At 44.1% G+C, this 25442-nt stretch overlaps 2 protein-coding genes across 7 annotated transcripts in view; one reads left to right on the forward strand and one right to left on the reverse strand.

Annotated features, from left to right (window-relative positions):
• Positions 1–13343, forward strand: part of PTPRO (protein tyrosine phosphatase receptor type O) — a 199646-nt gene extending 186303 nt beyond the window's left edge. For both annotated transcript variants that reach the window (XM_034781855.1, XM_034781863.1), the window contains 4 exons: positions 1098–1252; positions 6437–6572; positions 10500–10620; positions 11995–13343. In XM_034781855.1, the coding sequence (XP_034637746.1) occupies positions 1098–1252; positions 6437–6572; positions 10500–10604 (396 nt within the window). In that variant the 3' untranslated portion in view covers positions 10605–10620; positions 11995–13343. The remainder of the gene's footprint in view (positions 1–1097; positions 1253–6436; positions 6573–10499; positions 10621–11994) is intronic.
• A 5004-nt stretch (positions 13344–18347) lies between these two features.
• The window catches only part of EPS8 (epidermal growth factor receptor pathway substrate 8), a 190690-nt gene continuing 183595 nt past the window's right edge, over positions 18348–25442 (reverse strand). For all 5 annotated transcript variants that reach the window (XM_034781873.1, XM_034781889.1, XM_034781882.1 and 2 more), the window contains one exon: positions 18348–19513. In XM_034781873.1, the coding sequence (XP_034637764.1) occupies positions 19400–19513 (114 nt within the window). In that variant the 3' untranslated portion in view covers positions 18348–19399. The remainder of the gene's footprint in view (positions 19514–25442) is intronic.

A 25442-nucleotide genomic window follows, 5' to 3' on the forward strand; every position in this document is an offset into this window, starting at 1 on the left:
GCTCTGTAAGTCTGAGGGGGAGGAGCCGAGCAGCTCAGCTGGAGCCGGGGAAGGGACGTGCCCAGCCAGCTCTGGGTCCTGAGGCAGGGGAGGGCTGCCCGAAGCCAGCAGCTCGGCTCTTACATTCTGAGAGGGGAGGAGCAGCTCAGCTGGAGCCCAGGTAGGAGAAGTGGGGTCCGGAGGCGGGGCTGGGGGGTGCTGAGCGGGCCGGGGGGCCGGCGGGGCTGGGGGGTGCTGAGCAGGCCGGGGGATGCTTGGCCGCGGGTCCGGGGGCTGGCGGGGCCAGGGGGTGCTCGGCCGGGGATCGGGGGCCGGGCCGGGGGGCCGGCGGGGCTGGGGGGTACTGAGCAGGCCGGGGGATGCTCGGCCGGGGGTCCGGGGGCCGGCGGGGCCAAGGGGTGCTCGGCCGGGGGCCGGCCCAGGCTGGAAACGCCGGGGGGGGGCAGCCTGGGCCGCTCCTCCTCCCCCCACACCCCCTCTTACCTGCTTCAGGCTTCCCGTGAATCAAATGTTCGCGGGAAGCAGGGGAGGGGGCGGAGTTGGGGCGGGGACTTTGAGGAAGGGACGGAGTTGGGGCGTGGGCGGGGCTGGGGGTGGGTCCGGGGTCCGGTGGAGTGTCCTCCTTTTGGAGGCTCGAAATATGGTAACCCTATACTGTCCTAGTCTTCTAATACATTTCAGTTAGAGCTGTTAGAAATTTTATAAATGTCAAATGTTTGTTTAAAAAAAAGTCTTTTTCCCAAAAAACTGTTTTTCGTTGTTTTTTATTTTTTTCCAATTAAACCTGAATGTTAAAATTCCCAAGTTTCTGGTCTTTCCAGAAAAATGGGGTGAAAAGAAAAAGGAGAAACAAAAACAACCCCCCCAAACCATAGAATTTTTTTTTTAAGTTTTACAAAAAATATTAACTGAAAATATATTTCTTTTTTGAAACTGTGGAGCAAAAATAACGTGAAAATGTTCACATACGATCTTTACCATTTTTGACTAGCTCTAATTTCATTAGTCTGTATTTGTAAATGCATGAATCAGATTGAACATGATCGCACAGGTAACACAAATATGAACATGCTGTTGTTCTGTTTTTTCCGCCTTAGGCTGATGAAGTGCAAGATGTAATGCATTTTAACTACACTGCCTGGCCTGATCATGGTGTCCCCACTACAAATGCTGCAGAGAGCATCTTGCAGTTTGTACAGATGGTCAGACAGCAGTCAACAAAGAGTAAAGGCCCCATGGTCATACACTGCAGGTAAAGGCTTAATTTCCCATTTTCCTTTAATGTGTAACCATTCAAATACATTGAGAAGAACACTGGAGGGAGGGATTTCTTTCCACCTTTCAGGTGCTGAAAATTGTATTTTTGTTTTGTTTTGTTTTTTTGTGTCTTATGGTAAAATCCTGGCCCTATTGCAGTAAGTGAGAGTTTTGCCATTGACTTTAATGGGACCAGGATTTCATTCTGTGTTCCTAGATGTAAGGGGGGTGAGGGAGAGGGAGAGATACCATATATTTTTATCATAGTAAAGTATTACAGGTCTGATCCTCAGCTGAGGTAAATTAGCCTCATGGACGTCAGTGGAGTTATGCAGTATTGTATTATATTATCTGAGGACCTTGCCATACACTTGCATTTCCATGTTTTTGCAATTCAAATGGAAAAATCAAAACAGTCTGTCAAGCAGTATGCCGTTTCCCTACAGAGATGTACTCTGTGTAGATCATCACTCTTGGATAATTTGGCCTTCAGTACACAACGTTGGGAGTTAAATCCATGGACTGGCAGTAAACCATATGACACAATATACAGGTTTTTCTTTTCTTGAGGGCAGCATTTTTATATAGTAACTGTCACCTTTGTTCATCATCAGGCTTCTTGTAAGACACTATTGAGCTCTCTGAAGGCAGCTGCTGCATTAATAATTGTACCAAATTGATTCCTGATGTAACTCCATGGTAGTGACATCAAAGATTAATTTGCCCCACAATGTGTAATGGTAAGACTGCTCCTGGTAATGGTAGATTATTATAGGGTGCGATGGTGTGGGACTCACCCCTGTGGTGCCTCCTGCTGGTAGTCTCAAGGAACTCTTTCCAGCCAGGGCCAGCTCTAGGCACCAGCCCTCCAAGCACGTGCTTGGGGCGGCACTTTCTAAGAGGCAGCACTCCGGCCCCCCTTTTTTATTTTTATTTTTTATTTTTTTGCTTGGGGTGGCATTGCTGGGAGCCGGCCCTGGCCCATCCCCCCGCCTCCATCTTCCCCCATCCCCCAGCATCTCAGCCGGTAAGGGGGCGGGGCTGCAAGCTGCGGCCGAGCGGCGGGAACTCAGGCCCCGCTGGAGACACCAGGCGGCTGCAGCAATGTTTGGGAGAGGGGTAAGGGGCCGGGGCACCCCCGACCCATCCCCCACAGCCCTGACCCCCAGCTCCGAGCCTAGCCCCTCTGAGCTGGGCACCCCCGACCCCATCCCCCACAACCCTGACCCCTAGCTCCGAGCCTAGCCCCTCTGAGCCGGGCACCCCCCGACCCCATCCCCCACAACCCTGACCCCCAGCTCCGAGCCTAGCCCCTCTGAGCTGGGCACCCCCCGACCCCATCCCCCACAGCCCTGACCCCCAGCGCCGAGCCTAGCCCCTCTGAGCCGGGCACCCCCGACCCCATCCCCCACAGCCCTGAGCCAAGCCCCTGTGAGCCAGGTACCGCCCAACCCAGAGCCCAGCTCCCCACCCAGCCCTGGGCAACAGCAGCACCACCCCCAGGCAGCGACAGCCCATTGGCACCAACCATTACCATCACCCAGCAACAGCCCATTATGTAATTGCAAATGTATACATACCATTAAAGCATTTAATGTACTTAGTGTATTTTCAAATTATTACAAATTAATTTTTGAATCTATTTCACTAGTTATTTTTTACATTTCCAAATACATGTTGTTATAGTATTGCAACTTTTTTTTATGGAAGGGGCCCCTGAAATTGCTTTGCCCCAGGCCCCCTGAATTCTCTGGGCAGCCCTGCCCAAAGTGTGTGAGGAGCTGGGGAGGGAGGGAAGTGGGGTCCCCTGGAGCCAAGCCTGGGCTACGGCGGCGGCGAGAGGGGCTCCCGGAGTGTATGAAGAGCGGCCGGCTGGGCTCGTCAGTGCTGAGCAGGTAGCCCTGCAGCTGGAGATCCTTGCCTTCCCGCCCGCCGGGGCTGGGCTAGGGCGCAGTGAGGCTGAAGAGCAGCAGCTCCAGGGGGCTCTCCAGGTCCTCGGCTGCCAGCATGTCAGGGGTGAGGGCGGTGAGCACAAACTGATCCACCTTGGCCACCAGCAGCGCCGCAAAGCCCAGGGAGGGGGCCGTGTTCTCCGCGCCGCCCCGCAGCCGCACCGCCACCTGGAAGTACTCCCACTCCATGCCGCCCAGCAGCTCCACCCGCATGGGGCCAGAGTCACGGCTTGGCCGTCGTGTGCTGGTAGCGGATTCCACATTTGGGGGGGGAGCCCAGTGCTGGGGTGGCAGGAGGTGCAGGGGGGGGAAGAGAGAGCCCAGTGCTGGGGCGGCAAGGGGTGCGGGTGGGGGGGACACTGGTGGGCTGGGGGGGGTGGCAGCCAAAAATTTTTTTGCTTGGGGCAGCAAAAAACCTAGAGCCGGCCCTGTTTCCAGCGCAGAGCACTCTGCAGGCCCGTGTCCTGCTGCTGCTGGTCCCCATGTCCCTCCCAGGACCCCAGTGCCCTTTTACCTGGAGTGCTGCCCGTCCAGGCAATACACCACAGATCTGGGTGTCCCCTCCCCAGGGAACCCCCACCCTCTATCCCCACCTTGCATCAGCCTATGGGCTACTGCCAGTCACCATCTAACCCCCTTTCACTGGGGCCGACTGCAGTCTGTATAAACCAGTCATCATAGGCAAGGAAGGTGTTGACCTGCTGCCTTTCTCTGCAACCCAGTACCTCCAGGGGCCTTGTACAAGACCCTGCAGCCTGTAGAGTTGCTGGCCAGGAGCTCCCAAGCTCCTCTGGCCTTTTCCTCAGCCCTGCTGCACTCCAGTACCCTTTAGCGCTCAGGCAGCTAGGTCTATCTCCCTCCTCAGCGAGAGGGAGACTGCCTGCTCCTGGCCCACTGCCCTCTTATAAGGGCCAGCTGGGCCCTTATTAAGCCAGCTTCGGATCTGATTGGGGCGTGGCCCCCCCCAGCTGAGGCTGCTTTCCCCAATCAGCCTAGGCTTGCTGCTTTCCTAGCAGCAGCCCTCTCCCAGGGCTGATTTCAAGCCTTTCAGGGCAGGAGTGGGTGACAACCCTGCTACATAGGGTTACATAGTAGAAAGAGATGTGTAACAGATCAGCTAGTGTGTGTTTAAACTGCTAGGTATACCCTGAATGGAACTCAAAGCTTTAGGAAGCTATTAGCCCCACCTCCCTACATCACCCTTCCTAAGGCATCTGCTCACAAGCTGTGAAAATGTGTGTATGGGTATGCATAGCTACAGTTATGTTGCATTCAAACAATGTCAAAAGCCTCCAGCATAGCTTCCTCATTACTGAAGTGGTGTTTGGAACATTCTGTCCTTTGCAGTCACGTGGTGTGCCCTAAATAACGGTGACATTACTCAGCAAACAGCCTTTTACAATATCACCCTTTCTAGTTCCTCATGAGAGTTCCAGAATTCTTACTAGGAAGTGGTGCAATAGCAGAATTTTTCATTTCTAATAGTGTTCAGTCCTGCAGGTCTCCTTATGAGTTGTTCCACAGAAGTTACTAGGTAAACTCATGGTGAGTCAGCTGCAGGACAGAGCCCTAATGCAAAATTGAGACAGACACTGGGAGGCTCAAAGAAGGGACTATCTACAGCATTTAATTTCACAACCCTATACTTAACTCCCCTGGCTCATGCATACTTTGCATTGGGAGAGTATGGGGACTAGACCATTTAGGATCTGACTTTTTCATAAGGATAATGCCACCTGCAGAGAAATGTGGTTTTGGGTAGAATGCTAAAGTGCAGTGTAGGTCTTGCAGCGCATAGATTGAAGTAATGATTTCATGAAATCAGTGGAAAAATGAACCAATGTTTTCTGTGATACTTTTGGAGACCATTAAAATTTTTATCTAACTTTAATGAATGCATGAAATTGATAGTCTGTTACTGGATTTATTAAACTTACTACCGCTTAGAGTCAGACATTTATTATTTTATCTATTGGAGTCATGATTTTTATCATGTCTGTCAAATTCATGAAAATGGATGAATTGATTAATGATAGGACATGTCAAGTTAAATAGAACAAAAAACGGTTATTGAATTCATGAATTTTTATCCTATCTCGGTCATATTTATAAAATCAACCACTTTTATTGGATTAATAAATATCCTACCAGTGTCACAGATATGATATTCTATGCATCTGCCTAGTCAATTTATACCTAAAGCCACCCCATGTCTGCCTAAAACTTTTCTCTCAGGTATGCAAATAATATTTACCAATTTCACATACAGTTGTATCAAGAATGTGAAAGCAAATGGTTTGGTTTTTAGAATGTTGGATCCACACCTATTTACATCAAACTGTTCTGCACCTTTAAAAATCAGGCCTAATAAAATTAGACTAAGATTTTCACTCTCTCTATTAAAACAAAATATATTGTGTGTGAGACTTTCTTTCTTTCTCTCTTTGTCCATCCCCTCCCTCACCCTTCCAAAGTTAGCCTTTTAAATCCATATTTTGGCATTTAAATCAATTGCCTGATTTTAAAAAGTACTGAGCCCCCAACAGCTGAAAATCTCTTCTGTGGCCCTCAAAACCAGTCAGTGTCACAGTGACCATTTCACAAGAAGTCTGTTGACTTTGCAGAGCTCTAAAACTAAACCTTGTGGAACTGCAAGTGTAACTTTGTCAAGCTCATTTTCTGTAGGCACCGTAATGTAGGTCTATCTGAATTCACAGATACAGCTCAAGTAGTTTTATACCTCTCATCATCATTAGGAAAAATATAAGGGAGAAAGGGAATTGCAGGTATAAGGGAGAAAGGTGGTCAGTCAAGAAAATGTAAGGCAGTGAGAGGAGGCCAAATTTACCCCCATCTGATTTGGCCCAGAATATTACTCTGAGGGTCGGAGTTTTTCAGCCCGGACAGTTTCAGCTGGCAGAATTAGTCAATTGCCTATCACAGCTCTTCTGTCTAACGATTTAAATTTTTTAAAGAAAGGTGAAATAATTGCAAAGCCCTTAGTCCCGTGAATTCTTTATAAGTGAACTGTGAATTACTGTGTGGCATATACTCAAAGGATAAGTCAATTGTATGAATCCAGTGCAAATTAGACATATTTTCATCAGGATGATTATTTCATAATTCTGAATTACAGCATATCATTTGCTTTCTGTACCCCACAACCACTTATCCCCTCTACTCCCACCCACAGAAACTAGTAATCTGTAATGTTGTGTGTGTTACAGTGCTGGCGTGGGACGGACAGGAACATTTATAGCATTGGATCGGCTCTTACAGCACATTCGTGATCATGAGTTTGTAGATATATTAGGGCTGGTGTCTGACATGCGGTCTTATAGGATGTCCATGGTACAGACAGAGGTATGAATTTCATCTTCATGAATTTTCAAAATTAAATGTACACCTCTACCCCAGTATAACACGAATTCTGATATAACGCGGTAAAGCAGTGCTTGGGGAGTGGAGGGGAGGCTGCGCACTCCGGCAGATCAAAGCAAGTTCGATATAACGCGGTTTCACTTATAACGTGGTAAGACTTTTTGGCTCCCAAGGACAGCGTTATATCGAGGTAAAGGTGCATTAAAAATACCATGTTGTACTAATGTAGGTATCATAACTATTTCATGCTGCAGAGTCTATTGAGCTTCTTCCACAGTCCTGTAAATAGATAAAATAATTGTCTTCTCCATGCTAAATGTATAATACCTTCACATTTTTATGAATCTGCTACCTAAACTATCAATAGATCAAGGGTAGATCCACGTACTTACAACCTGGCTGAAGCTTTCTAAAGCAGACCGGCTAGTCCCACTTTATAAGAAACTAGTCTGTGAACAAGCATTAAAACAGAAGTGTATGAGTTATATAAAATTCACCATTTTGAAAAATATTGGACTTGATCTAGGATTTAAATGACTTCTAGGACTGGTAGTAGGATCAGACGACCATTCAGGATCCAGTCATCTGACTAATCTGGTGATCCAAGAGTTATTCAGCGACAATACAAAAATTGGAAAACAAAAACAAAACAAAAGGCGGGGCAAGAGGTTTCTTCCCCCCACCTCCCTCTCTGTTTCTTGGCTAATGTTTCTGTTAAAAAATTAAAAAAAAAAAATCAAAATACTTCTGTGAAAAAATTCACTATTCCAGAAACAAATAGACCAAAGCTTCAGAACTTAATTATTTTCCCCTTTTCATTCCCAAGAGCATTAGTTATAGCTGAAAGTTTTCATTTGCTTTCAGTTGCCTGTTGGCTATGTGAAACAAGTGGGTGATCTCCACCCAGTTCCTAGTGGGGAGGAGACCACATCACAAAACCACCAGCACAACTGGCAGCCTTCAGAGAGATGCACAGGATTTACTGGGTCTGGAGGATGAACTATGCTTAGAGATGGGTCACTCCAGATCAAGGTAGATGCAAATTACCTGAGGTAGTATGAGGGAAGCCTACAGTGCCATTGCCCATCTTGTTGCTTTTTGTATGAGGAGGACTTCATTCTCTAGAGGAATCAGCACCTTTCCCCATCACCTGACCTGATCCAGTGCCTACTGATGTCATAGGAAAGATTCCGATTTAAGGCCTTAAGGCGTGAAAATTATTTGGTGTGGGGGTTTTTGTTTGTTTGTTTGTTTTGTTTTTAATTCTTGAATTTCACTGAGTTCCCATGTCGTAGAATAGGCTTTTACGTCTGTCCAGTTGAGGATGGTTCAGAGGAGAGTGATGGGAGAGATCAGGATGTGCTGCTTGATCTCCTTTTTATTTGGGGAGCAGGGAGCTCCCCCGTCCTCCACAATCCATTTTGATGGCTTTCCAATTTTCATATTGTTTCCAAGTTTCATGCTGTTGGCCAGCTGGCCTGTTCCCTGCTGCACTGGCATTTTAGCAAAGCACCACTAGGGCCTCTTTCCTCTCTCTTCCTAATACGCGCGCACACACTCACACACTGACAGAAGGGCTCTGTCACCCCTCGGAAAGCTAGATGAAGATTAAAGTGCTCCAGGAACTGGTGCCAGTGGGCAGAATTAAATACTGGGGAGCACGGATCCGGTCCATTGGCACTGTGAGGGAGACACGCCTGTTTTATAGTCTTAGTCAACAAAGCTTGCTCTAATGCAGTCTGACAACAGGAAAATCTTACCTCACAGCCAGGGTGTCATCCATTTCTGTGCTTGCCAGCCCTGACCGCTTCAGGTTTTTTCTTTTTAAATTAGAGTGGAATTTCCTAGTCTTTATAAAGCTGTATCCACACAGGCCACTAGGTGTCAGTGTAATTTAAGAGCAGACAGGACGGATCAGTTAGAGCTGTGTGAACCTTTCATTACAAAACTTGAAACCACACGCAGCTCACCTGGTTTCATGTTTCCTTCCAAACTGGAAACCCGGGATCCCAGGTTAATGGATGTTTGAAATCCAGTTAAGTTGGAGATCTGAATTTTGAGCTGGCCTCATAAGGTATATGTGCACCTGGGGACGAAAAACGCATAGTTGGCCCGGGTCAGCTGACTTGGGCTACATGGGACTCAGGCTTTGGGGCTGAAAAATTGCTGTGTAGACATTCAGGCCTAGGCTGGGGCCCGAGCTCTCGGAGGGTGGAAGGTCAGCTAACCCAGACCAGCCATAGCCATGCTGCAGGGCTTATATCCCTGTGTAGATGTTCCCATATGTGTAAGGAGCTGAGCCAAATCCCAGAGTCTGAACAACTTTGGGAAGGAAATATGAAATCCAAACCCCAATTTTGTAGCTTAAAGCCATCTCAGACCTCTTAGTTAGTCTTATCAAGTTTTGTCACCATTTACATTGGAATGAGGTTTAGAATTCAAGGTGAAATGCATTATTATTCAGAGGTCCCAATTAAAGATCAAGGCAACATTGTGCTTAACACTGTACACACATACAATGAAACATGGCCCTTGCCCCAATCTTCCTTTGGGGAAATAATTTGGTGGTTGATAATCCCACAGTAAATAAATAAATAATTAACCACTCTGTGAACAGAAACCATCAGTTTTTAGCTGTTTATTGTGACGAGTCACAAACACACACACACATAGAAACCCACCAAGTATGGCTTTTATTTGCCTAAATACAAGGAGTATGATGCTTTAAGATTTAAGGGCATAATATATTTTCAAGTAATAAGAATATAAGGATTTTGTACAGAAGCTCCTCTATTTCCTAAAATACTTCCAAAATTACACACAGAAGAATTGCTTCACATGCCCCGAAATGCAGCTACGGCCAGGGGAAATGTAGCAGTTATTTAACAGTGCCCGCCAAAGTTACCAGACAGGTTGCAATTGCAGGGGGAATTTAGGATGGTAGAATACAATTACCCAGCTGTAAATTGGCTAGCACCGTGAAACCGTGCCAAGGATCCTGTAATAACTTCAGTTTTCCATCTCACCAACAAGGCCCCTCTTACCACAGCAGGGCGTTACTACCGCAGAGGGGGGAGTGCCACCTACAGAATCATCAGTGCTGCTGCTTGTATCTGGATTTTCCTTTTAGGCCTCCCCTCCAAGTACTGATGCTGCTTAGTTTTGAGATCTGACAAAACAATAGCCAAGAGGGCCTGGGGGCTAATAATTTATAGAGTACAAAGCCAGAAAGGACCACCATGATGATCTAGTCTGACCTGCTGCATAACACGGGCCTTAGAATTGCCCTGAATTAATTCCTATTTGAACTAGAGCATCTCATTTAGGGGGAAAAAATCCAATCTTGATTTAAAAATGAGCAGTGATGGAGAAGCCCCACAACCCTTGGTAAATTGTTCCAAAGGTTGAAAACGCTCCCTGTTAAAAATGTGTGCCTTATTTACTGTCCGATTTTATCTAGCTTCAACTTCCAATTCTTGAATCTTGTTATACCTTGGTCTGCTCGATAGAAGAGCCCTCTGGTATCAAATAACAGACCTGACCCCTTCCTCACTTAATCTTCATACATTTTATTGCCTTACATACTTCATGATTCCCATTAGCAGACAGCACCATTCTCGAGGTGTCATAAATTCAGTCAACACCACTACAGTCTATTAATTATTCAGTTAATTAAGACAAGTCAATAATAGTGACATGGGCAGTTCAGATGAGCTTAATGCTTCCATTGGAATTGTATACTCTAATTTCTTGAATGGGGACACAGATATGTAGCCAGCATACTAATAACTACAGCTATTATTTAAGAATCTGCGTGCAGACGATTGTTATCAATATTACTTTATTGAACAGCTTTAACCAAGTTATACCAGGTGCAAATATATATATATGTTTGGTCTTTTCTCCCAGGAACAATACATTTTTATTCACCAGTGTGTGCAATTGATGTGGCTAAAGAAGAAACAGCAATTCTGCATCAGTGATGTCATATATGAGAATGTCAGCAAGTCCTAGTTCAGAATCACAGGTGGTACGTATGACAGCGCCACTCCTTCAGTTCTGCTTATGATTTATAATTCCAGTTGCCTGGTAGCAACTGGTGCAATTAATGTTTTACAACAGGACCTTCATTCTACCTTTTTCCATACTCCCAAGAATTCTACCTTAGGGTTGAAGCCTGGTCTCCCGCCCTCTTCCCTTCCCCCTGTGCCCCAGTGGTGGTGGTAGTGTGTGCAGAGAATGAGAGGGAAATCCCTTTAGCTGTTTGCGTTAGCATGGAATGATAAATCACACGTTTCTTAGCATTTTAAGACCTTTTTGGCTCACCAATCATTTAAAAAAAAAAAAAAAAGCTGAATAAAATCCTCTCCTGGCTTTCACATAAATTGTCCTAATGAGGTGGCTGCACTTTCCTAAGGTTAAAGGGGAAATTAAAAATCAAAAAGTTATAAAGGGTTGTCATCAGTCACTCACAAGTGCGTGTTCAATCACTTGTCATCTACCAACTGCCAAATGATCACGGCCAACTGAACCCCTCCCCCTCCCGATGATTGCCTTATCCCAGTACCCGGGTAAAAGCTGAGGAACTTGTGAACCTGCTATGGAAGCAGTCCGAAGTTACTACCAGCACTAACACTGAGCAACTTAACGATTAATACAGACATCTTAAGTACATTTTTTTAAGTGCAATAGGCAAAAAAACTGACAAAACCAAAATGTGCTGTCAAACTGCTGGGGTTCGTTTCCCAGCACTGCCATTGATTCACTTTGCATTCCTAGGTGCATCAGTTAGCAACTGCGTGCCTCAATTTCCCCATTGGTAAAACTGAGTTAATGATACCGTGTAAAGCACGTTGAGCTATATGACTAGCCTTTGCTACGTGAGTGTTTGATTACACAATTCATCATATAAACTTTGGACCCTGCCTCTCCCTCACCCTCTACTCCCCAAATCGTTCCTTTTTCTCTCCTTCCATTTCTCCCACCAGGTCAGCCAGACTCTTGACCCCAATGTATTTTTCTTTAAATTGCGTTTCCAACTGAACTGGGGGGTGGGGGAGGGAGAAGCTGGGATTCTCTTAAACATGCATGCATACAAATAATTAATAATCCAGGAATAGAAACCATGGCCAATATGAAAAGTGACTAGTGATTTTGAGTACCTCTATTTTTGGGTGCCCACATTGATTTTATAAAAGGGAGTTGCTGAACACTTTCTGACAATCAGGCCCCATTAAAGTTTATCAAGTTTTGCACCCAATATCACTTGTGAGTTTTCAACATATTGCCTGGCCTGGTTTTTGTCCCTTCCTTTCCTATACAGAGCTTTGGGTAAAACTAAAAATAAATGGCTAATGTTGTGTATCATTTTCAAACAGGATCCATTTGCTTTGTTCTCTTCCAGATGAGACCATGAAGTACACCCATCTTCCCTTGCTTCAGATTTTTTTTATCGTTTTGTTTGTTTGAACTGCTAGCTGTTTTGCCATGGAAGGCCGCTGCTTTGCAGTATATGGACAATAAAAGAAAGATACTTTAAATTTTAGAAGCACCGGGGAGACTTAGCCTTAAAGAGCCTGCAGTGTCTTTTGGACAGTTTAATTTCTGGACATTTTTAAAAATACTGGACCAAATTCAACTAAAACAACAGGATGGAAAAGATACTATAATATGTGCATAAAATACAGTACTCCTGAAGGGTTGTTTTTTTTTTTTTGGTTTAAGTTTTTCTGTGCAGGTTGGGCTTAAGGTAAAAAGCAAGTGCAATATTTTTTTAATGGCTGAATCTGAATGAAGAAGAGCTTTCTTCATGTGTCACTGGTCTGTGCTTAAGTCCCTAAGAGAACAGGCATTGTTAGTATCTAATAATACCTCACTAGTGAATACGAGGCATGTACAAACATGAAGGATTGTGAATTTTGTGAAGAGGAAATGGGATATTGATTTGACTCTGTTTATGGAAGCACAGTGGTTCTGTGCTTCAGTGGAGCAGGGAGAATACACTACCCCTGGAGCTTTAGTAACACTCCTAAAATCCAAACAGTATAGCTCAAGGTTAGCGTAGAAGACCTACATTAGAAAACTTCTGTTGGTCTGGTTCTTGATTGTGCTCCTCCTAATTAAACAGCAGGATTGTTCCTCTCTTTACTTTTTTCAGTAATGCCCCCATCAGTTAGTTACATTTTTTTTTTTTAAGATTGAAACTTATGAAAGCGCAGAAGAGTTTGGAGTACCTTAGACTCTCTTGCTGTAGCATTTAGCAGTCTATGGTGCCTATACGCTTGGTTTTTTTTTGTTTTTTTTCTAAAATATATTAGCCGTGTAAAAATGTGAAGCTGATTCATGTTGAGAAAAAAATATAGTTTCTGTAATGAATGCAGCATCACCTCTCTGATGAGCTGGGATTTCATGGAGATGTGGAAATGAGGGTTTTGGCATGCAAAGGAAATTTTATGGGTTCGTTACCAGGATGTTGTCAAAGCATCGGTACTGATTCCTGCAGGGACTTTGGGGTTGGGTTTTTTGTTGTTTGTTTGGGGGTTTTTTTGCTATCAGTTTTATTTCTAGTCAGCATATTTAGGATTTGTTGTATTCTTTTTGGCTTTGTATAATTCCAGTACATCGTTGTGTATTGTGACATGGATGCTTTCAGAGTGGATGTCGATGGCATTTTTGTAACCTGTTGCTTTGTGTCACCTCATTGGACGTTAGAGGCAATGGTACTCAATGTAAAAAAAAAAAAAAAAAAAAAAAGTGAACTGAAAGTAAACACATTGGATTGCTTACCTGTGAAAATGACACTGAGCAAGGCTGCTGCTTTTCCCACCTGGAATCTCTCTACCCTCGTATCTGTGCACCACAGCTCAGCAACTGTTCAAGGGCCTGAGAATTTAGGACCATATTTTTGGATGCTGTATTGGCATAGATCTATTCCCCTTTCCAAAAGTAAATTGAGTACTTGTGAAAGGGTTCCAGATCCACAGAAAGCTACACCCTCTGAGCACTGAGTGGGTGGCAGCAGCTCTACTTCTTTCCTCCCACCCCCCATATCTCTCCGTCCTGTCATGGATGGATCACCTCTATGGGCCAACACGTTAGTTCAGTCTCCACTTCTGTATCACTTGTATGGTGATGCCACTCCGTTAAGAGCTGGAATGTAACTTTTTTTTAAATTGGGTATTTAGAGCTGGTGCAAGAGGCCAGCTTGATAGTCCTGGAGACCGAAATCCTGTCTTCATGAACAGAACTGGTAACTGCTCAGGTTACAACGATGCAAGCTTCTTCTACTGCCCCACCAATGTGCCTCAACCCTGAGCTGGAGGGCTCACCTGTGTGCCACAAATGACAACAAGGGTGCCATTTTCTCTAGGGTGGCTATTGCACAAAGGCCACACAGAAGACAATCAGTCTCTCCTCATCTAAGCTGAATTCAGAATCATAAAGTAGTACTAAAATCCCCAGAGCCAGGCAGCCCTTGCCACAGTCTGTATTTCTGTATGTATTTCAAGCCTTCCTGTGCTTACCTAGGACATATTACCTGTCTTATTAATTTATATATCCACAGGTACACAAACTTCTTTGTTCAGGAGGAGATATGAATACCTTAATGGCTGGTTGATTCCTTCCAACATGGGCATGGGCCTAATCTGCAACAGTCCTATCTGAAGTTCAAACACCCAATACTTGGATCTAGGATTTTCAGTTGCCACATTGGAGATGGGGCTGGCATCAAAGTTAGGACCCAGGTTTGGATTGCAGCTTCCACTCCGCCACAAAGTACTGGGGTTTTGGTTCAGGTGCCTCTCTACTCTAAAGTTGAATAGGACGAACATCCTGTAAACTAGAGTTATGGTCCATGCATATTTAGAAGTAGATCACCAGTGTAGTGGTTTCAGTATACAGCTATATACCATACACACTGGCCATAGAAGCATAGTAATTGCTTTACAATCAATGGAACAAAAACAAGTGTGTTGATTTCATTCTGTTGGAAGTGTTATAAGTTTCAATCAGAGCAGTAATGTGTATAAAATATCTGTTTTAGGCCTTGCTTATTTGAGGTTGTAGAATAGTCTTTGACCTTGGATCCAGAGCGCTGTGAGGTTGAATAGCACAAATTACACTGGTCAAAGAAAACCTTGTGGATGTTTTATTTATTTTTTGTGCCGTCACTGGCCATTGCCCATTGATTCTCTAGATTCTCCATTTTGAAACAGAGGTTAATTAGTTTTAAAGGATCACAGCAAAGATGGATGTTATAACACAGCACAGACTGGACAGGATATGACTGTAGATTACACCCCATAATTAACCAACCACCACCATTTCTGCAAATGGTACAGTCTCCACACCTGCTTGATTTAAGCAGATATTAATATAAAAACCAAAGAGGTATTTAGGGTAAAAGGTTGACCTGATATTTTCTTTTTGGTAGTTAGTACAGGTTAGACGTAGTCATGCTGAAAGTCTTCCTACAGGCTGCTTCCCATTTTTGTTACGTGCAAGATGGTAGTAGACATTATGGAGGCTTCGGATACCCTGTTCTTCCCTCAGAAGGGCTGTCATTCCAATGTAGGCTGCTCCATTATTAGGCACCAAGGCCTCACTGAGGTGAATCTGAGAAAAGCAGGTGTTCAGCTACCACACTGAGGGGAGCCATGTCCAGCTATCTTCCCTGCAGAGCAGACTGCACTCCTCTGTGTTTCTAAAAATGTTATCTTGTGCAATCTCTGGAGTTTGGGGGGGGGGGGGGGGGGGGTAGTAGAAGGTTCTTTCTCCTCCTCCAGTGAACAGGAGCCTGCCACAGGCTGTGTTCCAGAACCAGAGAGGAGCTACATTAGCCATACTAAACACAGACAGTACTTTACCTGCTAGTTCAGTGATGCCCAAGCCTAAGGGGGCATAGGCGTGGGAAACAATTCCTTAACCTCGCCACACTAATTATAGCAGTGATGAAGTTGTCATGGCTAAGGCAGAAATTTGTGGAATTTTCTAAAACCATGTGCAAGTGCTGATTTTTGGCTTATGTCCCTTGCGTTGCCCCAGTTTTTAATTAAGAAAGGAACAGTAGGTTCAAAGTTACTAAATTTCAATTCAAATCATCACTGTATATACTACAAAACTATTTGCACTTTAGGAGTTTGATGAATGGTGCTTAATCTTGTGTTTGACCTCCTTACTCAAATAAGCCTTAACAGTCCCTCCTATAGAAGTTTTAAAGGAGCCTGTGTGAAAACAAGCTGTATCTCATTCACCTAACCTACCATTGTTACTTTTGGCAGCTTCTTTGTTGTTTCTACACTGTGCAATTCTGTAATATAGATATAGTCAAGTTCTTTTGACCCACAGTCTGACAGACATCAGAATTTAAGGAATTCTCTGTAAGCTGCAACACCACTCATCAGAAACAGAGAAACAAGGGCTATAGCCTGCTAGTGTTGATGTTCTCCTGCTGCAGCAGTAGTACAACATAAATGGAGCAACTATTACCCATCCATAGGATGTGGAGGATATAAAGGGAGATTGTTTTAGAGAAAGAAATTGATGAATAGAGGGGATCAAATAAGATTGAGCATGCATAAGCATGCAAACACATACTTTATAGCTTAAATAGATACACGGTAGGGTTGTATGTATATACATGAAGGCCCCACTTTAGGTATGCAATGCACAAACATGCATGCCCCTGGGAAGCTGATTTGCTCCCCTCATTCAGGCACAGGAAGTTTCAATCAACTCTTCAATAGCAACCTTGGTAAGTTGCCAGACCAATATTTTCTTTATCAACCTGTTCTTATGATGTTGGCCTTACTCCTGAGCAAAGTCCAGAGCTACTTGTTTCAATATGACCGTGCATGCAGGTAAGTTGAAAACCAGTCGCTTGTTCACAAGTATCCCTCTGAAATGGCAGTTTGTCTTTGTTTCTCACAAAAGAACATGTTTCCGAATACAGGGCTGCCTGTTTACAAATACTTACACCAATCATGTTTGTTTTTCTTGGCTTCTTTCCTCTCATCTTAAAAGCACTGAGGCCTCAATCCAGAAAAGTCCTTAAAGCATGTACCTAAGGTCATCCCTGGTCAGCAAAGGAACCTCCTTAACTTTAAAGCATGTGCTTAATTCCCACTGAAAGCAAAGGAAGGTCAGCGCATGCTTAAGTGCTTTCCTGCCTTGAGCTCTGTCTAACAAATCAGTGTTTTCAGTGTACACTGCTACTGTGCAGCCTGCATCTATGATTTGCCCCTAAAATTAAAGGCTGGAGTCTAAATTCTCCAAAGTACAGTTATAATAAAAACAAAAATCTGTTCTAAATCACCACTTTGCCTTAGCCAAGTGCTGTTTAACTGACACACATTAGGTAACCTGTGTAGTTCCAAAGTGGTTTTCTTTTGCCTTTCTCTCCCCCTAGGGCAAAGTGAGCAGAAGTGACAGTCAGCTGTTAGGTGGGCAAGGCCCCAGAGAACTTTTACATCTTCAGAGTAATTTTAGCAAAAGCAGATACCTTCCTAAATGCAATGCAGTGAACACATGGGCATTTTAATTTAGCATAGATAATGACATACAATTTATAGCTTGCAATTGTGTGGGGATCAGCTATTCAGTTTGCTCATTTCTTTTCCCCTAAATAGCATGAGGATGATTTTTTTTCCATAGACGTCATTGTTGTGGCCTCCTTCCAACCTGTGAGCAGCTACTATAGTAAAAGGAGGATTATGCAGCTTATTCCTTTTCTCTCTGAGTATGTCTTCAACTGCACTAAAACACTCAGCTGGGCCATGTCAGCTCACTTGGGTTATAAAATTGCAGTGTAGATGTTCAGGCTGTGACTGGATCTTGGGCTCTGAGACTGGCTTCAGGCTGGAGCCCTCCCCTCCTCACAAACAGCTATACTGCAATTGTACAGCCTGCAGGCCAGGTCCTGGTTAGCTGACAGGGGCCAGCTGCAGGTGTTTTAGTGTAGCCATAGACTCAGCACCTAGAACAGTGTTCCCGCTCTTTCACAGGGGACATTTCCTTTTGGCCAGAAGTGAATCAGTCCATAAGTGATCAAATAAACCTGAGGAAGGATATGAAAACTAAATGTAAACTTGTGACTGCCATCAATGAGGAGGATACAACTGTTTACAGTAGTGAGCATTCTTTCAGTTTCCAAAAGACCTACCTAAAATTTTACTACTCTGAGCTGCTGGAAGCTCTGTGTTTGATGTAAAATAAAGCAAGGTGCAAGAGTATTTTGTCAGTCATTCATTGCCCACAAGAGAACACCTACAATAGGATGACATTTCTTGGACAAAGACCAGGAAACCTGTACTAGTGTAGAAGACGGGGGTACCAGCGGTGTGTTGAGTTAAAGAGTTTGTGTTTAGAGACCCGGTCAAGGTGACCCATTGTGCTAAGACAGGATGCTAGTTCTACGCTATAATGCTAAATGTCAAAGACTTTGCCTGCATAAAATAGTTTTGTGCAGCCATTCAGGGACATTCCCCAATACTTTGTGTTCTCCATTCTTGAAGATTGCATTGGAGTGACAAATGTAGACACTATTTACATTTAATACACACACACAGAGCAAAAGCATTTATAAAGGTGCTTTGGGATGAATGGCATTATTAAGATGTGGGCTTATGTTATGAAAAATGGAGCACTGATTACAAAAGACTATTTTTCTAGTATGTATATAAAGAGCATACTCTAAGCACAAAATCTGGAATGGTTCCTAGCCTCAACTCCCTCTTTGTAACAACAAAGATAGAACTATTTAACATACATCAAACACTGTTTATTGCAGACTTTCAGCTGAATCATGTGAAAAAGGCACTATGAAAATTAATGAAACTAGATGATGAAAACTTTCTAGATGATGTGTCAGTCTATACATGTGAAACAATAGAACATTTTGTGACAAAAATTGTGTTTCCAAAAATAACATTTGCTGGAAAGTGTTTTTTCCCCCCTGGAATCAATAATATTTCAAAAGATTAAATTTATAAATGAACTTTTTTTTTTTTACATACAGAAAATTTGACATTTAGGATCATCACAAAAAAAAAAGAGTCTAGATTACATTTTCCTTTTGACTAGTTTAGTTACCAACAAAAATGCAAGTCTATTAAAAAAAAATACTGTGAATACCGTTATGGCTATCAAAAGCAGGTCTGACCACCTTTGTAAGCTGACTTGTGTGTTAATGTTTTCTATTTATTCCTGTGTAATAGTATGGTTCGTAACCAGTGAAACAGAAATAAAATCAAAGCACAGACTATATTCTCTCGCTATCAACAGCTTCATTAGTAATAAAACACCTTGCACGAGGTACAAGAAAAATTCAGCCTATGTTCCGAAGGCTTGAACTGCTGTTTGCATTCGAACATCTTTGATTGCTGGCATCAAGAACTTTTAAATAAATCTGAACATCCTGCTGTTCAGAGCATGAGACAAAAGGAGTGAATCACAGACTACAGCGACAGAGGGAATTTAAACTCTTCTATTACCGAAGGCCAAGTATGTCTTACTGCTGGCTCAGCTTCACTGGAATAAATCAAAAGCAGCAACGTGTTTCTGATTATCCACAAAGAGCATGAAATGGTTAATTCCACAAGGCTAAAACTCATGTTTGGGTGTAAGGGTTTTCTCAAGTGCCAAGAACGTCTAGCAGTGGGTACTTCTGTCAAGTCCAGTTGCATGGTTTCTTTATGGCAACAAGTTATGTCTACAAAATAATAATAAATCAGACATTCCCCTTCATTGCTTCCTAAAACAAAGCTTGATGGAATAATGCCAAGGACAATGGGATTAAAAGGAAAAGACATTCAGTGACTACTTCCCTCATCAAAAGATTCCACTCCTGAATCTGAGGCAGCTGCACTAATTTTTTCTTGTCGTCTTCTCATGATTTCCTGTAGTTCTGAGCTACCATTGTTAGCCTAAAAATGAAAAGGAGAAAACAAGTTAATTTGTGGTTCTAGCAACAGGATGAGGCTTTTCAGTCAAGATTTTAAGAAGACAGATGGCTTAACGTTAGGTCTTAAATCCACATATAGTCCCTGATATGTTAAGTGGCCCGTTCAGGACAGCACTTAAGCGATGTCTTACATAGTGAGGAACTTAACTATATTCTTAAATGCTTTCCCGAATGAGGGTTGTAGGCTTCTAAATAAGTTCAGCCTGATTTTCAGTACCGCTGAGCATCCTCAACTCTCACTGATGTCAACGAAAGCTATTCGGTACTCAGGGATGAAACCCTGACCTCAATGAAGTCAATAGGTGTTTTGCCATTGACTTCAATGGGGCCAGGATTTCACCCTTTTTGGCTAAATTTATTTAGGAGCTTAAGGGCTCAATCCTACAACCATATGTTTAATTTTACATGTTCAGTACCACTGAAGTCAATGGCCATCAACAAATTTAGGCCTCTAACCATCAGAGGAGTGAATTTCTGAAACAGCCTTATAAGGGGAGCAGTGGGGGCAAAAAACCTAACTGGCTTCAAGACTGAACTTGATAAGTTTATGGAGAGGATGGTGTGATGAGACTGCCTACACTGGCATGTAGCCAATCTGCAACTTCTAGCAGCAAATATCTTCAATGGCCGGTGATGGGACACTAGACGTGGAGGGCTCTGAGTTACTACAGAGAATTCTTTCCCAGGTGTTTGCCTGGTGGGTCTTGCCCACATGCTCAGGGTCTCTCTGACTGATCTCCATATTTGGAGTGGGGAAGGCATTTCCCCCCAGGTCAGATTGGCAGAAACCCTGGGGGCTTTTCGCCTTCCTCTGCAGCATGGGGCAGGTTTAAACTAGTATAAATGGTGGCTTTTCAGTAACTTGATGTTTTTAAACCATGATTTGAGGACTTCAGTAACTCAGCTAGAGGTTATGGGTCTATTACAGGAGTGGGAGGTGAGGTTCTGTGGCCTGCAATGTGCAGATCAGACTAGATGATCATAATGGTCCCTTCAAACCGTAAAGTCTATGAGTCTATGCATAGGTGTAAAGTTGAACACACACAAGTGTCTACAGGATTGGAACCTAAGTAGGAGCCTCACTTTATTTACCCATTTTACCTGCTGTATAAACATTTTAGCACATGGATTTGGCACTTATGACAGTGCAGTTTGGACTGATCCATATCATCTAACCAACCCAAATAACGTTGCCTGAAAAGCAATTTCGATGAAGTTAAAAAATGATGTTCTTACCATTTTATGTTTATGGAGAAACTAGAGCAAATCTCTGTTTCTCTCTTCGGCGTAGAGACCATTTGGTAATTTGAATGAAGTCATTAGTATGCAAGCACACATGCTAATTATATTGGAAACTTCCACACTGTATATTACTTTGAATAAGATTAGTAGATTACACAGTTGGATACAAACCCACTATTTATCTAGCTATGTAACAAAATTACCTTAAGAACTAGGAGAATCTTAACCTTCCTCATCACTGATAGGAAGTCTGCGTCATATGAGGCTAGCAACAGTTTCTTTATGCAAAGGGTAGGTAAACAATTCTTCAATTGGTTCTTAATTATAGCTCTTTACAATTTATGCCAAATTAGACTGATTACAGGGTATTATCCAATAAGCTATTTTGCGTAAGCTAACTGCTGGGCAACATGTGCATATTAGAAAAATCGGGCATCATTTTCCACTTGGGTGGGGGTTAGGATGTCTAATTCTTCTGTATTCAGGCATGTTCATAGTTCCCATTAAGGGAGAAGTGAAAGGGAATCAACTGGTCCATGTTGGGGATAATCAGGAAAATAGACAATGTAAAAGTATAATGTTTTGAACTTCTATACTGCTTTCAACAGAGGAATTAACACAAACATCATCCCTGCAAGGGAGCAACTGTTATTAATCCCATGTTACAGACAGGGAAACAGACCGAGGCAGATTAAGGGCCAAACAATTCTCAGGTGCACTAAGTTCATTTTGCATTGCATCAGTGGTGAAAACTGAACTTAAGCTGTCTGGTGAAACCAAGGGAAAATTCTCTATGCAGAGGAGAATGTCTGATTAGCATAAAGCAGGTGGATGCTACCTACTGTGCCTGATCCACCACCTCTAGCCATTGCCTTCTCTGCTGGAGCTGCACTGCCTGGTGTGGCAAGTGGAGAGAGACTGGCAGGGCTAGTTTTTGCTGGGCCCGATGCGCTACATACCTTAAAGCTGACTCCTTGAAGTATTGGTTAGCCTGAGGCTGGGCAGAAAGCCCCAGGGAGCTGTGATCAGCACCCCTTTTCTCCACTGTGCTTAAGTTTTGTGTGGGCAGAGTTGAACTCAAAGTGATTTACCTAAAGTCACTCAAGGAGTCTGTAGCAAAGCCATGAACAAAACCCAGATCTCACAGCTGCAGGCACTTGCTTTGGGCAGAGAGCCATTCTTTCTACAGCATGCGGCTCAAGACCAGCAATTTATGCTTTCCATTTTTTAGACTTTTTAAAAAACATTAAAAACAAATAGGAAAAAAGTTGATTCAATGTAACAAATTTTGTAAGAAACCATTTATCTCCCCCTAGGGGAAAAACAATCCAGGACACCTTCTTCCCTTGATTTTCACTCTCTTTAGACCATGTTTACGTGTGGCCACGGAAAGCCCTAAACATTTATGCTTTCTCTTCTACTTTTGAATTCTGGTTTAATTCAAAGGAGAGAATGGAGGATTTGCAGCACAATCAGAGGTGCAGGACTGATCAAAAAACATTCAGCAGAAGATAAAGCAAAACAGACATTTAAATTATTGCACTTAGCATATTATTTTTCCTACAGGTACAACTACTGAATTACAGTAGCCTACGTTTAAGGCATTAGTTCACCACTTAACTGAAGAATTAGCCATTACGCAGAGGTGGATTAAGGCAGGTTCCCTGAAGCTGGTGCACACTTTGGGAGCACCCCTGCATCACAGAGAGGACACGGATCAAGGAGCAGTCTTCGGACAAGCCTGGAGAGGAATTTGTTTGGGTGGATCCAGACTTAGTCCAGCATGGAATGTTATTTGTACCTGCACTGACTTAAGAGTCAATTCCTCTGATACACAGGTCACAATTATTAGACACAGGATGCAAAATCTAGAGTACATGGAATCTAATCATCTGTTCTATATATTAGCTAGATCTGTATGGCTAAACTCATAACCTAATGGCTATTCAGACATTTATAGAAAAGAGTTAATTGTGCTTAGATAATCTGTATGTCATGGGCTACACTGGTTTAACAATTTTACATGGCTCTATAAACTTCTATTATTTGAATTGCTTCCAGTTTGAGTAATAACATATTTCTTTACCTTTTAAGAACAAGACAGCTCATTTTTGTTAGCTGGTGTAAAGATAATGTTTCAGAAATGGCCACTGCCATTCAATTGCAAGCAGACTGACTTTCTGCAATTTAAGTAACAACAGGCTCTTGGAGGCAGGATAGACGTGCATAGAAAAAAACATGCTCCTTCAGGGTGATCAAATGTTTCCAGTAGGACATCAGTAGAGGGGTTAAAGCAGGGGTGGGCAAACTACCGCCTGCGGGCCACATCCGGCCCGCAGAACCGTCCTGCCCGGCCCCCAACCCCTTGGCCCAGGAGGTTACCCTCCCCGCCCCCACAGACTCAGCTCACTCGCTTCGCTGCCGGCGCAATGCTCTGGGCAGCAGGGCAGCGAGCTCCTGGGCAGCGCAGCTGCAGAGCCAGGCCAGACCCGGTGCTCTGAGCTGCATGGTGGTGGCTGAGGCACTGGCAGCGTGGCCCGGCTCCAGCTGGGCGGCGCTGCTGTAGTGCCACCAGCCACCGGTGCTCCAGGCAGCGCGGTAAGGGGGCAGGGAGTGGGGGGTTGGATAGAGGGCAGGGGAGTTCGGGGTGGTGGTCAGGGGGCGGGGGTGTGGATGGTGGTTGGGGGGGGAAATAGGGGGTTGAATGGGGGCAGGGGTTCCAGGGGGCAGTTGGATGGGGTGGCGGGGGGCAGTCAGGGGACAGGGAGAAGGGGTGTTTGGATGGGGCAGGGGTCCTGGGGGGGGGCACGTCAGCAATGAGAGGAGGGGTTGGATGGGGCGGCGGGGGCCCAGGGGCAGTCAGGGGACAGGTAGCGAGCGTGTGGGGATGGGGCAGGGGTTCCCGAGGGACCGTCAGGGAACAGGAGGGTTGGATGGGGCAGATAAGAGGTGGAGGCCGGGCCACGACCCCCTCCCCTAACCGGCCCGCCATACAATTTACGAAACCCAATGCAGCCCTCAGGCCAAACAGTTTGCCCGCCCCTGGGTTAAAGCATCACATAGTCCAAAAAAGATTAAATTTTAATTTAATAAGTTCAAAGTCAAATGATAAAGTGGAGACTGAATTTTAATTAAGCCTTACAGAAACCAACAAAAAAGATCAACCTCCTTCCAATACCTGCATATTTACATTTGCAGATAACCTTAATAGACAAGCCTGGACCACTCAAATTCCTGCAGAATGAAGAAACAACAGAAACCAAAGGCGAGCGAAAAAAGCCCAGAACAGAGAGGGAGAATGAGACTTCTACTAACTGATACATGTTCAATTTTCAAATTAACATCCATTGAACACAAGAATATTTTCCTAGATATATGCAACAAGAAAGACCACATCTGCTCATAGTACATCTCCACAGTTAATTTAATACCCTATAGGACACCACCATGCCCGTTGACAGCATAAACTATTAACAGGGGGATTCCTTTCACAATCAGTGTTTAAGTTTCCTGTTTCTTTGACTGCCTCCATCAAACCAGTATGGTACCCACTTTGTAACACCTGTGAGGTGTGTGGATGTCTACAGTTGTGTTATTCATATGCCAAGTGTCTGAATCACTTGTGTAATAAACATGATACAGTAACTCCTCACTTAAAGTCATCCCAGTTAACGTTGTTTCGTTGCTGATCAATTAGGGAACATGCTCGTTTAAAGTTGTGCAGTGCTCCCGTCTAACGTCATTTGGCAGCCACCTGCTTTGTCCACTGCTTGCAGGAGGAGCAGCCCGTTGCAGCTAGCTGGTGGGGGCTTGGAACCACGATGGACCAGCAGCTCCCCATTAGCTCCCTGCTCTCCTAAGTTCCCTGTGCTGCAGCCACCCAGCAGGGTATCAATTGCCGGGCAGGTCAGCTGTCCCTCCCCCCACTGCCATGTGCTGCTCCTGCCTTAGAGCTGCTCCCAGAGACTCCTGCTTGCTGTGCGGGGGGGGGGGGGGCTAATATCAGGGTGTCCCCCTCCCCCCTGATCCTGCACCCCGCTTACCCCTTCTCCATATAGAGCAGAGAGGGGACACGGAAGGAGAGAGACAGAGCGAGCTTGGGGCAGCAGCTGCTGTCTCAACTTCCTGATCCACTTAAAAAGACTAGGCACTTAAGAGTGGGTCAGCTTACTTAAAGGGGCAGTGTGCATCTCTCTCCCCCACACACAAGTTGTGTGTCTGTCTCTGTCTGCTATGCTTCTCCCCTCCCTCGTGTTCGTACTGCCTTGTGTGAGAGGCTGCATTAACAACGTGTTAACCCTTGAGGGCTCAGCTGAGTTCTAGTTCATCATTTAGCAGCAAGGCATTCCCTGGGAAATATCCCTCCCTCTTCCACCCTCTGACTTCACCACCTCAACCATGTTTCACAATCATCATAGCTGTGAACAGTATTAAACTGTTTGTTTACAACGTATACTGTGTGTATATCTATATAATATATAGTTTTTTGTCTGGTAAAAAAAATTCCCTGGAACCTAACCCCCCCTATTTACATTAATTCTTATTGGGAAATTGTATTCACTTAACATCATTTCACTTAAAGTCGCATTTTTCAGGAACATAACTACAACGTTAAGAGAGGAGTTACTGTATTTTAAAACTGGGTACAT

Source organism: Trachemys scripta, chromosome 1, assembly GCF_013100865.1.
Source record: "Trachemys scripta elegans isolate TJP31775 chromosome 1, CAS_Tse_1.0, whole genome shotgun sequence".
Lineage (NCBI taxonomy): Eukaryota > Metazoa > Chordata > Testudines > Emydidae > Trachemys > Trachemys scripta.